We start from the raw sequence: 18,335 nt of genomic DNA on the forward strand, positions 1-18,335 counted from the left end.
CTTTATCTAATAATGAATTGTAGAATATATAGAAAAATCCTAAATCACTCACAGGTATCTTAACACAATTTGAGCCTATATACCTTCAAAAAGATCTCAAGGTCAAATATTCTTTGTTCTCAATTAAGTTTAAGCCCATAAACTTTTTGTAATAGCCAAAAAAATGTCCTTTTGCACAGGTTGAGGAGATTAATGATATTACATCTGAATAAAATCATTCCCACTCCTGTTAGATGTGAGCTGTAATTTTCCCTAAAAAACAATTTTGAGAACATTTCAATTGATTTTGGAAGTCCTCCAGTCACTTTACTCTATGCTGCTCCCTAACCTCACCCATTCAACAGAGATTTCTCAAAGGTTCTGGGGGAAGTTAAGCTAACGTTTAAGGCCAGGAAAATCTTTTCCCATCTCCATTCCCAAATGTAGGCATCCTAAGGGAAGGCAATAGATGGTAGTTTGTGCAAAGAATAACCGAGATACGATATATGATACTAACTATGCTAAAAGCCAGAGAAAAAGCAAAGGAAAAACGTCCCCAAGTTTTACCTTCATGGTTATGGCAAGGCAAGGAAGGGAAGGCTGAGAGATTCGGTCAGCAAAGAAACATTGAGCCCATTTTTTATTTGGAGAGTTCATTCCTTATATAAACAGTGAAAGTGAAAGTTACCAAAGGGACCAGATCCCCATGTCCCTTATGCAGAGCAGCACGAAAATCAAAGGTGCCAGATGACTACATCATGCATGGCAGGACACCTGCTGCTAACAGTCAGTTTCATGCTGCACCTAAGCAGTTTTCTAGCCTGTAACTCTACCCTGAAGGGGGCTAGGCAGCAAGCCTCAGACCTCAGACTCTAGGAGGCAACAGGAAACTCTTGTTACAGCCTCTCATGGGAGATAGGGAAGCGAATGAGAAATGTTCTTGCAGCAGTGTTTCCCAAAACTCCATGCTCGTATGTTGTGGGAGGATCACAGAGCTTTCTGCCACAACAGGCCCACTGCAGTTAAGCCTTGCATATGTGGCCTATGTTATGCAAGGTTGCCAGGGTGCCGTGGTTAACTCATGTCCCTAGAAACTGAGAAGTGTAATTTCCAAGTTCATAGATTCTTTGTCATTTTCCTCTCTTTTAGACTAGAAAGTTGAAGATGAAGGGAAATGGACATGTTTTCTTTATTCTTTTAATTAAGTATCTCTTTTAAAGGAAAGTCATGCTATTTATATACCATTATTTAGATTTGAGGTTTGAATTTTATTTTCAACCACAGTTTTAAGTATTTTTTGAACCCTTTGTCTTTCTAATTGTTCCCTCCATATAACCAAAAGTTATTGATATAACTAGGAATGTGTTTATATATTATATATATATAATATATATAATAACTAGGAATAAACAGGAATACAGAATGACCTATGAAATTCACGTAAAAATACATATATGATTTCCTGAGGGTGTTAGAATATCCAGTATTTGGTAGACTATACATACATTTGGAAGCTAACTTTACATTTTACAGACTGGATCAGGATAATTTAACTGATGATAATAACTAGATTGTAGGCTTGCTAAGATCTCCAAGAATCCTAGCTTTATTACAGAAGTGAGTAGATGGCAGAGCGTGGGCACTGGGTGTAGGTCTGCATTGAATAGGTGCTTGTTAGTTGTCTTTTTTTCAATACAGTATTTTCTCTTTTCTCTTTATTGAATAGAAACCAAATTAGTATCACTCTGAGATTTACCAGTCGCTTCCTTCATCCTGCTGAAGCTTCACTGCTATTAATTTCAAAACCTAAGACTGGAATAGGAGGTACCACGATGGCCTTTGCTCTCAAGGGTGAAATCCTCAATTTTAAAGCCATGGTAAGTATATTTTACCTATTTTATATGTTTTTGCTTCCCTTCTCAGGCCATGGAGTGTCCCATGCACAGCTCTTCTTCCAAGTTTTATCTCCTGGAAGCTCTTATTTTTTGAGATCATGTGTGCATATAGACAGAGATGTGCACACACTTACATTTGCATAGTTTTTGGCTTCTGTATCTCTGATATCACTAGTTTGTTGTGTTTTTTTGGTTTCACATACAAGTGATATCCCCAATATTTGTCTTTCTCTCTCTGACTTATTTCAGTTAGCAAAATGCCCTCCAAGTCCATCCATGTTTCAACAAATGGCAAAATTGTGTTATTCTTTTGGCCGAGCCATATTCCATTGTGTGTGTGTGTGTGTGTGTGTATCACATTTTCTTTATCCATTCATGTAATAATGGGTACTTAGATTGCTTCCATATATTGGCTATTGTAAATAATGCTGCTATCAGCATTGGGGGTGCATGTATCTTTTCAAATTAGTGATTTTTGTTTTCTTCAAATATGCACCTAGGAGTGGAATTACTGGGTCATCTGGTAGTTCTCTTTTTGGCTTGTTGAGGAACTTCCATACTTTTGCCCACAGTGGCTGCACCAGTTTACATTTGACTAACAGTGTACAATGGCTCCCTTTTCTCCATCTCCTTGCCAACATATGCTATTTATGTCCATTTTGATGATGGCGATTCTGAGAGGTATGAGGTGATATCTCATTGTGGTTTTGATTTACATTCGTCTGATGATGAGTGATATTGAACGTCTTTTCATGTGCCTGTTAGCCATCTGCATTTTCAAAGGATTTGTATTGAGTGCTATTTTAAGGTCAGCCTTTTTTAAAATTACGTTTGTGCTTTTCATCAAGGAGTCATTCACTATACACATAGCAATTTACATGCTCTTCTGTCATGGAGATTTGTCATTTAAGTTAAAGCAATCCCTGTGTCTATGTCTTTTTTCATTTGAATTAAGGTTTGGTGGTTTACACAGCAAAGTAACCTCTTTTCTAGTAGGAACATTATCAGTTTATCTTGAGTGTCCTATGGAGCAAATCCATTACAAAGATAATGCTGAGACTGGCATTTAGTGAGAGGTGATGATGTTCTAGGCAGAGCTCCAAGGGTTAATATCTCCAAGGATGGGGGAGAAAGATTTTTAAATTTCTAAAAAATGGTAGTGATATTGCTATGATTCACTTTGTATAGCCATTAATTTGTCTAAATAATTGTTTTCTGCAATATTTAGGCAGTGGATGTATGGTAAAGAGGAAGTAAATTTATGTTGCCAGATTTCGATATGGAAAAAATTTTAGGTGTGCAGTGGCTTGAGTGGGAAGTTAAGCAAATTATTCTAGTAAAGTCCAGTTGTGTAAGGAGGACTTTAAGCTACTCACAGGGACAGAATGGCTTATTCGATAAGGACACCCAGAACAGGAAGTAGGCATTTGTTTGTCACTGAGATATGTATTGTGATTTTCTGATTTCCACCTGAATAATGAACTCTTACAGTTCCCAGCCCTCTCTGTTCTTTTTTTTTTCTTTCTTTTCTTTCTTTCTTTCTTTTCTTTTCTTTTTTTTTTTTCTGTCTTTTTGCCATTTCTAGGGCTGCTTCTGCTGCATACAGAAGTTCTCAGGCTAGGGGTCTAATCAGAGCTGTAGCCGCCAGCCTACACCAGAGCCACAGCAATGCGGGATCAGAGCCGCGTCTGCAACCTACACCACAGCTCACGGCAACACCGGATCGTTAACCCACTGAGCAAGGGCAGGGACGGAACCCGCAACCTCATGGTTCCTAGTCGGATTCGTTAACCACTGCGCCACGAAGGGAACTCCAGCCCTCTCTGTTCTTTTTCCATCTGGCTATTCATGGTCTTAGATACCTGGAAATTGATTGGATAATAATGGAATAATAAGGTAGGAGCGTAAATTAGTCTACAAATGTAGAATTCCTAGAACCTTTTTTTCACAGAAGTCTTTTGAGTAATTTGAGTTTTAGTTTTATATTTTTGCATTTATTATAGTAAAAATGTGTCAGTAGAGCTACCACATTATAAACACAGGCGTGCCACAATCACACACACACATTCTTTCCCTCACACACCTGTGTGCACATGTCGCACAAACACACACAGACACAAGCCTCTTCCTTACATCACGTGTGTTAGGTATATATATGACTGATTAATTTGCAAATGTGAAATCATGCTCAGTCATTAACAAAATGAATTTTAAGGAAATCAGTTTAGGAGACACTATTGTGACAGATAGTTCAGTTGGCAGCACAGTACTGTGGATCACTGATGGGGTAAGACCTATTTTTATTTTTTCCCATGCAGATTTTAATGATATATATAAATTAATATCATTGTAATATTTAATTGTACAGGTTTTTATGTACTAAAATTTGTATTTTATAATTCAGGATATTCTTTTTTGTTATCATATAGTATGTTTTATTTTATTTTTTTAACACAGGCAGTTATAAAATGCAAATCCCCGTGTTATAAATGGAAAGAAGTCACTGTGAATGTTAAAAATCCCTTCCATGCTGCTGGAGACTTCAGGTAAATTATTGTTGTGATGTGAATTTGTTGTAATTAGCCATATGCAATCTTAAGGGAAATATGTAATTTTCTTCAACATGAACTCTTTTGAGAAATTTTGTGTTTACATTGCTATAAATTTATAAGCATCAGTAGATAAAATAGAACAAATAATGAAAGTGAATGAATTTTCCTTGAAATGCTGTTTGATATCTATGAAGCTAAAGCTGATCATAGCAAATTTTTGAATTTTGTCTATCAAGTTTCTGTTTATTTATATTTACAGTTCTTTCCATTTTTAAAAATTTATAATTAATACTTTTTAATTTCTAATTTTATTCCATCTGTTAATTTCCAAAAGTAAAATGTTGAATCAAACAGAAAATTGTTTCGTAAAGCATCATGATTGATTAAAACTGCACATTAAACGTGCATTTGTGAGTCTTGATATTTAACATCAATATATATTTGAAGTGAAAAGACAATAAAATGTAAAAGTATTGTGTAAGGTCACACGTAGAAAAATATCTATCTATAAATTAACATGTTGAGGGAAAAGATGAATAATAATACCTTATGTACTGCTTCAATTATGGTATCTGTTTCCAACAGCTTAAAAACCAGATCCTTATTACAACAGTGATGTCTTGAGACTGGATGTTATTTGTATGCTTATTATTTTAGCATTTGATAATTTCCAGTTTTTAAATCACTATGTATCTAGGCTTTTGGTAATTTCTTATTAACAGTATAATTTATTGTTGATAAAACAAAAATTCTTTTGTTAGAACATTTATTGGTGAATTTGTGGTTCCCATGTTCAGTGAGGGAGAATTTTATTTACTGTAATATCACTAAAGTGTTGTATCAGAATGTAAAGAAAAAACATTTGGAATATGTGTCATTAATCTAGTATTAATATATGCTCTTAAATGAACCAAATGACTGATTGCAGTTCCTAGAGGAAATCAGGATCAAACATGTTTAGTCTTACATTCTAGCGGTATTGCTGAAAGAATATCTCAGAGTTCCTGGAATTGGTAGAATATTATAACTATTTATTTCTGTTATATAAAAATGTTAATATATTATATAATATGTTGTATAATATATACTATATATAAAATTATATATTATTGTATAACATATTAATATTATAATTATATATTTCTCCAAAAATCTTAACTCTTTGTTGTTACTTTACAGACTTCAGGAGAGTGGGTGCCTCTTGTGGGGGCTAAGGGCAGCAGGGGGCCAAGAGCAGTGTGGCCCCTCTTGTGTGATCTACATGTGGAGGGGGCAAACTACAGCACTCATCTCAGAAACCAGAGGGAAGCATGGCCTGCCACCACTAGGGGTCTGTGAACGGGCTCCACCTGTGGTTCTAGTTATCTTAGAGATTGGCAAAAAAGAGGGCACTGCAACAGAGACCACCCATTGTTGCTCTCACTCCCCTGGGAACACACCCACCCTGGTGCTGCCACTGCCAAATGCTCTAGGCAGTGCCCACGCCTGCCAGATCACTGCCACTTCCCAGGATCCTGCAACTAGGAGCATCCTGTACAGCACCTCCTGCATGGGCTAAGCAGGACTGGGTACTTCTTGCGTGGTCCACAGGTGGTGGGGGCAAACCACCACAATTATCTCTGACTCCAGAGGTGACAAAGGCCCGCCACCACTAGGGGTCCATGAGCAAGTACCACTTGTGGCCCCAGTGACCTCAGAAGGCACCACAGAGGAGATTAATTGTGACCAAACACCATCCGTTGTTGCTCTCACTCCACTGGGAACTCACACACCCTGCCACTGCCACTACCAAATGCTCCAGGCACCACATAAATCTGCCTGAGGCTCATTGCCTCTTCCTAGGGCCCAGTCCTCTTTTTGTTATTGTTTGCATGGTATGTTTTTACTTATTCTTTTGTTCCTAATCTCTTTGTGTCTTTGAACCAATGTTTGTTGTTTTTTTAGTTTATTTTTAACCATTTTGTCAATCTCTGCCTGTTGATTAGCATGTTAATCCCTTTATAATTTATGTAATATCTGATAAAATAGGCTTTACGTCTGTCATTTTTATACTTGTTTTCTGTAAGTCCTATGTCTTTGTGCATCTCTTTCTTCATTGCCACTTGATTTTGTTTTAAATACTTATTTTTCAAGTGCCTTTTAAAATTTTTGTTTCTTTTACTATGTTTTTTTCTTAGTAGTTATCCTGAAGATTGTAATTAGCATCCCAATTTAAAACAATCTAGCTCAGATTGCTACCAATTTAATTTCAGTTAATTTCAATTTAATTTCCAATTTTAATGCAGAAATTTTGCTGCAGTATATCCCCTTTTCCTTGCCCCTTGTTGGTGCTATTGCTGTTATACTCATTATATTTTTATACATTATAAGCCCATAAAACAGTTCTGTATTTATTGTCTCATGTTTCTTTTAAATCAGAAAGGAAAGCAAAAAGGGTTGCAAATGAAATACATTTATAGCTTATTTGTTTTATATATTTTCCTACATCGTTAACTTTGCCTATGCTTTTTACTTCATTATGTGGTTTAGAGTGAACTTCTAGAGTCCTTTTATTTTAGCCTGAGGAAATTCTGCTAGTATTTCTTACAGGACAGATCTGTTAGCATCGAATTTTTTCAGTTTTTTTTTATTTGGTAATATCTTAATTTCTCCTCAATTTTTGAAGGAGTTCTTTATTAACAGTCTTCTTTCAGTACACTGTATACATTATCCCATTGCATTCTATTCTTTAGGGTTTAGATAGAAATACAGTTTTTTTTTTCTTTTTTTCTTTTTCTTTTTTTTTTTTTTGTCTTTTTGCTATTTCTTTGGGCTGCTGCCACGGCATATGGAGGTTCCCAGGCTAGGGGTCGAATCGGAGCTGTAGCCACCAGCCTACGCCAGAGCCACAGCAACGCGGGATCTGAGCCGCGCCTGCAACCTATACCACAGCTCATGGCAACGCCAGATTCTTAACCCACTGAGCGAGGCCAGGGACCAAACCCGCAACCTCATGGTTCCTGGTTGGATTCGTTAACCACTGCGCCACGACGGGAACTCCTAGATAGAAATACAGTTCTTAATCTTATTGAGGAGCAGCATAGGTGTTGAGTCTATTTTTTCCTGCTTCTTACTGTGCATTGACTTTTCAACCACTGGCTCTTATTATCTAGTTATGGATCACCTTGGGTTTGTCCTGCAGAAAATTTTCTGTACTTCTTAGATGTGTAAATTAATATTTTTCATCAAATTTGGAAATTTTTCATCATTTACTTCTTCTTGTCTGTTTCTTTTTCTTCTTCTTCTTTTTTTTAACTGCCCCCATGGCATGCAGCGGTTCCTGGCCAGGGATGGAACCCACACCACAGCATCATCACTGCTTTTATACAGTGATGATGTTCGATCTTTAACTGCTAGGCCATCAGGAAACATTCCATCTGGCTTTCTTTTGCTCTTGCCTTTTGAGGATTCTGATTAAGCTTATGTTTGTCTCTTTGATGATGTCCCACAATTCTCTGAGGTTCAGTTAATTTTTCTTCATTTTTTCCTTTCTATTACTTAGGTTAAGTGAAATGATTAATTCTCTCTTCAAGTGTGCTGGTCCTTTGACCGCCTCAAATCTGCAGTTGAGTCCCTGAGGTGCTTTTTTATTTCAAGTATTGTACTTTGTAAGTCCAGAATTTGTAATTAGTTCTTTGGTATAATTTTTCTTACTGATATTCTTTATTTGATGAGACATATTTGTCTCCCATAAGTGGGGTTGAAAGTCTTTGACATATTTTAGGAATCTACTAAGCTATTGCAACTCCACCTATGGTCATCTTATCCCTGGATCTTCCTTTTTGTTTCTCACACTCTTATTTGATCTTATTTGATTCAGTTGCTGTATTGGCCTCAGGCACAATTGCTACTGATTATTTCTAGCAAACATCTTGGGGTTAGGTGTTTTCTTTTGAGTCGGTTTGATTAAAGAAAACACTTTGCAAATTGAGTTCTTCTAGGAAACTGTGACACAGGTTGAACAATAGCAATGATCAAGAATGGGGCTTCTTTGAAGAGCTCCAATTCTAGTCTGTTTCCTCACTTGGCTGCAAGCCTGAGCATTTTTTCCAAGTACCTTGGTTGCAAGACTGCTAGTTTTCAAGGCTGCAGCAGAGCTACGGAGGGGAGGAGGGGCATTACAACATAAAAGTTACAAGGTGAAAAACTCTACTATTCTTACCAAAGTTTAGCAGCTTTCTTAAATAAACACTACTAGATTGTTGTAAGCCTTTCTTTAGTTAACTAGAATTCTGAAAAAGTTGGTTTGGACAAGTTTTTCCAGTGCTTTTGTTGCTTTTATACAAGAGCGAATATGTTGTGGTTCTAAATCATTCCCAGACTTCATTTTCCTGGTGCCTGGTTTTATTATTTAAAATATGTTTTTATTTTATTTTTGAAAAAAATCCACTTTTTCTTGAGGTGAAATTTTTATTTTTATGATTTTTATTTTTTCCATTATACCTGGTTTAGACTGTTCTGTCAATTTTCTAATGTACAGCATGGTGACCCAGTTACACATACAAGTATACATTCTTTTTTCTCACATTATCAAGCTCCTTCATGAGTGACCAGACATAGATTCCAGTGCTGCACAGCAGGATCTCATTGCTAATCCATTCCAAAAGCAACAGTCTACATCTATTATCACCAAGCACCCCATCCATCCCACTCCCTCCCCCTCCCCCTTGGCAACCCCAAGTCTGTTCTCCAAGTTCATGATTTTCTTTTCTGTGGAAAGGTTCATTTGTGCCTTATATTAGATTCCAGAGATAAGTGATATCATATGGTATTTGTGTTTGTCTGACTTACTTCACTCAGTAGGAGAGTCTCTAGTTCCATCCATGTTGCTGCAAATGGCATTATTTTGTTCTTTTTTATGGCTGAGTAGTATTCTATCATGTATGTATACCACATCTTCCTAATCCTATCGTCTGTCGATGGACATTTGGGTTGTTTCCATGTCTTGGCTATTGTGAATAGTGCTTCAATGAACATGTGGGTGCATGTGTCTTTTTTAATGAAAGTTTTGTCCGGATATATGCCCAAGAATGGAATTGCTGGGTCATATGGTAGTTGTGTGTATAGATTTTTAAGGCACCTCCATACTGTTCTCCATTGTGGCTGTACTAGCTTACATTCCCACCAACAGTGCAGGAGGGTTCCCTTTTCTTCACACCCCCTCCAGCATTTGTTATTTGTGGACTTATGAATGATGGCCATTCTGACTGGGGTGAGGTGGTATCTCATGGTAGTTTTAATGTGCATTTCTCTAATAATCAGGGATGTTGAGCATATCTTCATGTGCTTGTTGGCCATCTATATATCTTCCTTGGAGAAATGTCTATTCAGGTCCTTTGCCCATTTTTCCTTGGTTGTTGGCTTTTTTGCTGTTGAGTTGTATAAGTTGCTCGTATATTCTAGCAATTAAGCCCTTGTCCGTTGCATCATTTGAAACTATTTTCTCCCATTCTATAAGTTGTCTTTTTGTTTTCTCTTTGGTTTCCTTGGCTGTGCAAAAGCTTGTCAGTTTGATTAGGTCCCATTGGTTTATTTTTGCTCTTATTTCTCTGCTTTGAGAGACTGATCTGAGAAAATATTCATAAGGTTGATGCCAGAGAATGTTTTGCCTATGTTCTCTTCTAGGAGTTTGATGGTGTCTTGTCTTATATTTAGGTCTTTAAGCCATTTTGAGTTTAGTTTCGTGTGTGGTGTGAGGGTGTGTCCTAGGTTCATTGCTTTGCATGCAGCTGACAGGTTTCCCAGCAATGCTTGCTGAAAAGAGTATCTTTTTGCCATTTTATGTTCTTGCCTCCTTTGTCAAAGACGAATTGACCTGAGGTGTCTGGGTTTATTTCTGGGTGCTCTATTCTGTGCCATTGGTCTGTGTGATGACTGTGACTTTGTAATACTGCCTGAAGTCTGGGAGAGTTATGCCTCCTGCTAGATTTTTGTTCTTCAGAATTGCTTTGGCAATTCTAGTTCTTTTGTGGTTCCATATAAGTGTTTGGATTGTTTGTTCTAGTTCTGTGAGAAATGTGGTGGGTAATTTGGTAGGGTTTGCATTGAATCTGTAGATTGCTTTGCGTAGTATAGCCAATATTGATTTTTCCAACCCGGGAGCATGGACTATCTTTCCATTTCTTTACATCTTCCTTAATTTCCTTGATTAATATTTTATACTTCTTGGCATATAAGTCCTTTACCTCCTTGGTCAGATGTATTCCCAGGTATTTGATTTTTTTGGGGTGAAATTTTAAAAGGTATTGAATTTTTGTATTCCTTTTCTAATATTTCATTGTTAGTGTACAGAAACGCGACTGATTTCCGAATGTTAATCTTATATCCTGCTACTTTGCTGAATTTGTTGATCAGTTCAAGTAGTTTTTGGGTTGAATTCCTAGGGTTTTCTATATATGGTATCATGTCATCTACATACAGTGACGGTTTCACCTCTTCTCTTCCTATTTGAATGCCTTTTATTTCTTTTGTTTGTCTGATTGCTGTGACTAGGACTTCCAGTACTATGTTGAATAACAGTGATGAAAGTGGGCATCCTTGTCTTGTTCCAGATTTTAGTGGAAAGGCTGTCACCTTTTCTCCATTGAGAATTATATGTGCTATGTGTTTGTCATAAATGGCTTTGATTATGTTAAGGTATGTTCTCTCTATATAGGTTACTTGGATGGGACAGTGATCAGCGTCTGGGCGCTGCCCAGAGTGTTTGTCTGTGGCAGCAGCAGGGCGGGTGTGCTCCCAGGAGAGTGAGAGAAACAACAGGTGGTGTTCCGTCACAATGTCCTTCTTTGTGGTGCCCTCTGAGGTGGTTGGGGCCTCAAGTGATTTTTGTTCATGTATCCCCAGTGGTGGTGGGCTATGCCCACTTCTGGAGTCAGTGTTAACAGCGGTGGTTTGCCCCCACCACCTGCAGAGCACACAGAAGCACCCTGTCCCACTTAGCCCATGTAGGAAGTGCTGCACCAGCTGCTCCTAGTTGTATGGTCTTGGGAATGGACAGTGATCAGGTGTCTGGGTGCTGCCCAGAGCGTTTGGCAGTGGCAGCTGTAGGGCAGGTGTGTTCTCAGGGGAGTGAGAGCAACAGCGTATGGTGCTTGGTTGCAGTCCCCTCTTTTTTCTTTGTTGCCAACCCCTGAGGTGACTGGGGTTGCAGGTGGAGCCCACTCAGAGGCTCCCCCGTGGTGGCAATCCATGCCTCCTTTTGGCCTCTGAGATGACTGCCATGGTCTGTCCCTGCCACCTGTAGATCATGCAAGAGGCACCAGGTTGCATGTAGCCCCCTGATGCCCTTAGCCCACACAAGAGGTGCCTGGCCACTGGTAGCCTGCACACGAATTGCCCAGTCTCCCCTAAATGAGCAAGAGGCTTCTTGCTGCCAGTAGCCTGCGCCAGAGCCGCCCTGCCCTCGGTGAGCCCACAGGCACGGGCTCCAGTGCAGGGAGTTTCCTGCGGCATCCGCCCCTCCTCCTCTCGCCCTCCCCAACAGTGGCGCCTTGCCTCTCCTGCGGGTCCAGACCTTCTCCCAGGTTCCCTCTGCTGTGGCGTTCCCCTCCTCAGCCGGTGGCATGCCCTTTCCCCGCCCGTGGCGCACTGTTCCTTAGCCCCTTAGGCTGGCTCCACACCACCAACCCTTGTCCTCTCCCTGCGACGGACCTCGGGAGCCTGAGTCACAGCGCCCAGCCCCCACCCGATTGTCTCAGGCTGTGGTGTCCGGGCCTGTGGTTCAGATGATCTGTGTGGCTCTCACTCTGCATTGCTGTTCTTAGTCCAGCTCTTTTCTCAGCGACCTTAGGATCCCTTTGACTCTGCTGATCTTTCGTCAGTTCAGTGGCTTCCCAGGAGGTGGGTTCCTTTTCTCCTTCACAGCTCCGTCTCAGGAATGCGAGTCCCATTCTGATTCCTCTTCTTTTTTTCTTTCATTCTACCCAGTTATGTCAAGAGTTCCTTGCCCTTTTTGGAGGTTTAAGTTCTTCTGCCAGCATTCCGTGGATGTTCTGTGTGAATCGGTTTACATGTAGATGTGTTTTTTTGATGTTTTTGTGGGAGAAGGTGAGCGCAACCTTTTACTCCTCCGCCATCTTGCTCCGCCCTAAAATATGTTTTTATTTTAAATTAGGCTGTGCTTCTCAAAGTGTCATCCTTGAGACAGCAAAATTAACATTATATGTGAGCTTATTAGGAAAGCAAAATCTGAGTCCTACTTCAATCCACTTCAGTCAGGATCTGCATTTAACAACATGTCCAAAATAATAATTCGTGCATTATTGTCAAAGCAGTGCCTGTCTAAGTCAGGGTAGCTCAGAGTTTAATCCGTAGAGACTGCTAGTTAGGCTACGGGTCGAATGGGAGCTACAGATGCTGGCGTACACCACAGCCACAGCAACGTCAGACCTGAACCATGTCTGCAACCTACACCATAGCTCAGGGCAATGCTGGATCCTTAACCCATTGAGCGAGGCCAGGGATCGAACCCACATCCTCATGGATCCTAGTCAGGTTCATTACTGCTGAGCCGCAGTGGGAACTCTGGGAGCTTGTTTTGATGGAACCTATGCTGGTCTTAGTAAGTTAGAACAGAAGAGAGATAGAAGCTTGGGAATCTACATTTTAAACAAGGGTACAAGATGATAATGCCCGTTGAAGTTTGAGAACCTCTCATTTAGAAAGTTCAGTAATCAAATAGGATATTTCTCCATTTTAATGGCATTTTGTAGTTTAATTTTGCAGTTAATATATCTATTTTAAGGAATGCATGCTCATTGTAATTAAGCAAGGATTTTTCATACAGAAGCATAAAGAATGCTATTTTATCTCAAAATGGTACATGCACAGTATATGAAAAATCTAATATTTATTATATTGGTTAGTCTTTTTATTTTGTGTCAAATTGTATTATCCCTGTGATTGTTTTTTAGCCAGAACGAATTATCACCAAAATAAATTGTTCAATGATTCACCATGGAGTTATAGAAATATTATAAATGTTTTCTGCTTCATAAGTTTATGAAATTTAAATGAGATTTTAGTGCATGGATTTAAATGTAAATTACTCTCTGGAGTAATTCTTCCCACATTTGCTTAACTGTAACTTTACAATACTGTAAACAAATCTGCTAGTTTGATACATAGCTTGCATTGTTGTAGTTTATATTTTATTACAGTTAATTTTATCTGTTTAAAACATTTTAGTATTTGATATTTATAAAATCCTTACAACCCTTACTTGACAGTGACATGAATATCAAATTAAAACAAAAGGACAAAAAATGATGTCAACACTCAAACATTAGGATATATTAAATCTGTTGCATTTTCAGTTTGTGTATAAGTATTTGTGCATGTGTGTTTTAAGACTAAAAATTTGGCTAATTTGATTACTGATCTAATTTTCATTGTAAAGCTAGTATGTGAGCTATTAATAACTGCTGCATAATAAGAAAAATTTCCTTTAACAAATCAAGTTTGAATAAATCTGTTTTTAACAATAATGTACAGAGTCTCTTTAACTCTGCAGGAGGAATTAGGCATTCCTGACCTGAGGCTTCATGACATCTTTGACCTGCCGCTAGAGTAGCATTTCCACAGTGCTCTCCAACTACATAGTGGGCATCCTGATGCAGAGAGGATAATATATTCATGTTCTAGTACTTATTCTCACACATACCACATAATGGCCTCTCTGTAACTGTTTCTTGGATGAATGAACGTTATTATATAGGAAGGACTGAATTTCTGTGTGATTCCAAATGACGGCATAATGATTAATGCACTGATTTAACTATGTCCTTACATCTCACGTCCACTCCTCAAAGAAACATTTCTCTTTTCTGGAAATAGGATTAGAAATTATTATGTGTATAGCTTTGACAGTGTATTAAGAATAATGTGTAGTTTCGTCTTTCTTTCGGGACTGTAATTTGAGTGGTCATTTTTACTCCAGATTTCCTTATTATGAGAATTCAGTGTTGACTTTCCATATGAAAGTATCATTTTTACCTGTTTCCATTCTGCATCTTTTATTTGTAACATATCTTTTGAGTTGCATAATGAGAACACGTGGACCGTTTGAGCAGTAATTTATTCTGATTCTAATTATATATTATGAGTGATGGGAAATTAAAAAGAATGCTTAATGTCGTTAACAGTAAGATTCAAAATGATCCTTTTTTTCATTTATTTTAGTGTGATTTTGGTGGAATCCTCAACGTTTATCTCTTTGCCATCCCAATTAACTGAAACTGGACAGTCTGTTGACTGCGTGAATGATGGGTAATGTCTATATATATTTATGTATTTTATGCTAATAATTATTTGAGGAAAAATTCAGAGAAATGAGCTTTCAGGTAAACTTGTGTAATTACACTATAGTTTTCATTTATTTGAAATATTTAACTTATGTACAAAATTTATATTATTCATACTGTTACTTTCTTTATATATTACTATTTTATGTGCATGAACATTGAATACATATGCACTTTATTAAATAGAGTGAATTCTCATTATTCATGGTAGTTTTGTTCTATAAAATTGCTGCAAATACTCAATTAGTGAATATTAAAACTTTACTCTGAGGAGAAATACATATGATCACATAGCTTATGATTGTAAATCCTAATAGCAACCCATCCTGGTAGATTCTTTCTTCACTGTACACAGAGAAAATGAAGTTTAGAACTGTTAAATGACTTGCCTGAGGCACTTCCACTAACAGGTGCCAGGGAAGGGTTTTAAACCCTGTTCGCCTCATCTCAGAGCTAAATTGCCTTGCACTTCTGTGCTTCTGTATGGCTTCCTCCAGTCTCCATCTTCTGCTCATCTACACTGGAAAACTGAAAGGCCCAGTGCCACCTAATTTGACCTCAGCTGGAAACTTGTGTACCCAGCTATTGAAACTTTCCGCCACTCTGTACCTGCCTGTGAACAGTCATGAAATCACCATGAGTATTGATTTTGGGGTTACAATCAATTTTAGTGAGGAGGTGAATTTGCAAATACCAACTGGTGGCTAATGAAGATTGACTGCATTTAAGCTTTTTTGACCCAAGTCATGAAGTCGGTATTTAGTTTGAAAGGAACTTTGACTTCAGAATAGAGAAGATGAATTTTTAAAAGTTAGATCGCCTTTTATGTCTCATTTGTTTTAAACTGTAGAATCACTCTTTAAAGTGGAATAAAGCAATGTTATAAAGGTTGAAGAAAGTCAGGCCGAAAGAAGATAATGCAGGTTTCTATCAAAGAGATGTATGCACATGTTGAGCATTACTGCTTTGTTGTTCATTGAATTTATGCCATTGTCTTTGTGCAGTGCCTGAAAGCATCAGTGTCATCCTTTTAGATGCAAAAAATATTCCAAGAGGCAAGGATTTATCAGTGTTGATACCATAGGAATTCCAGTGTTAAAGTCGTCAGAACTGCTTAAGTGATTGTGCAGATCTTACTAAGATTAAAATGAATATAGTTAATTTTCCAAAAGTGAATTGTACTTGAGCCACTTGTTTTAGAAGATTGTAAGGATTACATTGATTATAAGATGTTTGATTTTTTTTATTGGTTTTCCTGTGAGAGAAATTGATGAGTGGAAAACTTTTTTCTTCTGCCTGCATTTGTTTTGTTGAATGATAATTTCATGCTTAAGTAAGGCATTCAGAATCTTCCTTTCACATTTTGCTTTAGTGAACAATAAAATATGAATTAATACATTCAGCTATAAGGCAGTGTTATAAATTTTATAAGAATAGCATATTTTCAGCATTTTATGTTAATTTCTTTATAATTTGAAATGCTGGTATTGCTGAAAAAATCTTCAGCAAACAGTTCTGTATGTTTTTTCCCATCCTTTGCTTCTTGATTATGAAGCTCTTTTGTGCTCACAGATTTTGCCTGAGTGGCTTTGAAAAAATTTCTTTACATTAACTGAAAATCATTTATAGTAGCACATATTAAACTAGAGTTAGATCTCAAAGAAATATGGTAGGTATCTGTGAGTGAGGTAGTTGAATCTCTGTAATGAACAGCAAAATTGAGTCTACTTTCATAATTAGGAATGCAGTTATAGAAATTCTGTATCGCAAGTTTTAACATAATTTTTCTCCATATAATATTTGGGAATGGTTTTAATTAGACCCAAAGTTCCAGAATTAATGGTGTCAAAGACTCTCAAACTACAGGTAAGGACACCCTTTTGATTTGCTTCTCAAATCAAAAACAAAATAGAGTGAACAAGTATGAAAGCTTTTATAATTTAATTTTGGAAAGGAATGAACCTTTGGAAATACTCATTCAAAATAATTCCCAACTCCAAGTGAAGTACTGCTTAAGAAATGTCTACCATCATCTGAAATTTATTATTATTATTTCTCATATAGTCTTTTCCATTTGTATTTATAATACTGTACTTTCTTAGTTCTTCTCTCAAAGCTTCCTGTGGGAAAAGAAACATGAATATGCAGTGACCTTGAGTGTTTGGTCAGGGAGGACATGATCAAACAAAGAGGAGTCAGGCTTTGGCAGATTAACTCTCAAAAAATAACTCAAAGCCATTCATTTAAAGGATTGAGGGTTTACTCCTGCACAACTCTGTGATGACTGTTCCCCAGATCAAAGGCAATGGTGAGGCTTACAAATGCAAAAGCCCCAGTTTCTCAAGGAAAAGGGCTATTCCTTGATTTCTCATTTTAGCACTGGCATGGATTCAATACTGAGACCCAAATCCATACAATGAGTTGTGATAGAATAGTCTCAGGTTCACCAAGACCTCTGCTTCTCTGACAATGCTGAACAGATTTATTAGAAGCACTACTGTGGCTCCTTCTTCTAGGGTCTGGACTGCTTGCTGTATAACATGTTCAGGCTCCAGTTTATGTAGCAGACATGTCTTTATTTACTTTCTCAAGGATTAGCTGAGGTATCTAGAACTCCCGCAGTCAAAATCACTGTTTAAAGAGAAGAAAGAATATGAGTGTACCCTTTCTCTGTTAGGGAAGCTTCCCAGAAATACCGCATAGTACTTCTGCTTGTAGCCCATTGATCAAATCTTAATCAGATGACCAAGCCTAGCTGGAAGGGAGACTGAAAAACCACACTTCTCCACATACACATCAAAAGAAACTGAGGGTTTTCTCAGTGAAGAGGGAAGGGCCAGTGGTTCCAGGGAAAGGTAACCAGCAATCTCCACCATGAGGGGACACAAAAAAGAATTTGCCTCCACATAGCACAAAGTTATCTAATAGTTCACCAGTCTGGCTTCATGTGCATAATGAGGCCTTTTAATCTTTAAATATAATCTTAGCAGTACTTAGTAATGTGACACATGCTGTTTTTCTTAAAGCTCTCCTTGATGTTTTCCTTGAGCAGATTTCCAAATACAAATAAAATTTAAGAACATGCATTTTAAATCACGACCAGAATGGAAGTCTGGTGCAGTACCTCTATAATTAAGTTTCATATATTATAAAAATTATGTTTCAGTAAAATGCTGGCCTCATGTCTAGGTTTAATCATCAAGGTAATATAAGAGAACAAGAAAATGTTCTTTAAAATCTCTGTAAGCTAACTGGATTTTTTTAAGGGCTTTTTACAAATATCCTTTTCCTCCTTTAGGCACATGGTAATATTTCACTTTATCCCCACTAATGTTGAACTTATACATGAACACATAACTTAATAGGCCAATGGCATGTGAGGAGAAGTGCTTAATATTTTTTCCCAGGGGTAGCTTTAAGACCCAGTGAGGTGTAAGGTTAGGATGTTTATTTGAGATTTTTGTTATTTCCAGAGGTAAGATTGTATTACAATAAACCTACCTCTTGGAATTGCTTTTGCTTTGTCCCATGGGTCTTGGACCCTCAAGTTTTCCTTTTCATTTGTCTCT

At 37.7% G+C, this 18,335-nt stretch overlaps 1 protein-coding gene across 1 annotated transcript in view; it reads left to right on the forward strand.

The window, feature by feature from the left end:
* CFAP47 (cilia and flagella associated protein 47) overlaps positions 1-18,335 on the forward strand; it is a 443,526-nt gene that overhangs the window by 210,760 nt on the left and 214,431 nt on the right. Inside the window, exons 38-40 of the mRNA XM_047764176.1 lie at positions 1,706-1,856; positions 4,332-4,420; positions 14,645-14,731. Of these exons, the coding sequence (XP_047620132.1) occupies positions 1,706-1,856; positions 4,332-4,420; positions 14,645-14,731 (327 nt within the window). The remainder of the gene's footprint in view (positions 1-1,705; positions 1,857-4,331; positions 4,421-14,644; positions 14,732-18,335) is intronic.

This window comes from Phacochoerus africanus, chromosome X (assembly GCF_016906955.1).
Source record: "Phacochoerus africanus isolate WHEZ1 chromosome X, ROS_Pafr_v1, whole genome shotgun sequence".
NCBI lineage: Eukaryota > Metazoa > Chordata > Mammalia > Artiodactyla > Suidae > Phacochoerus > Phacochoerus africanus.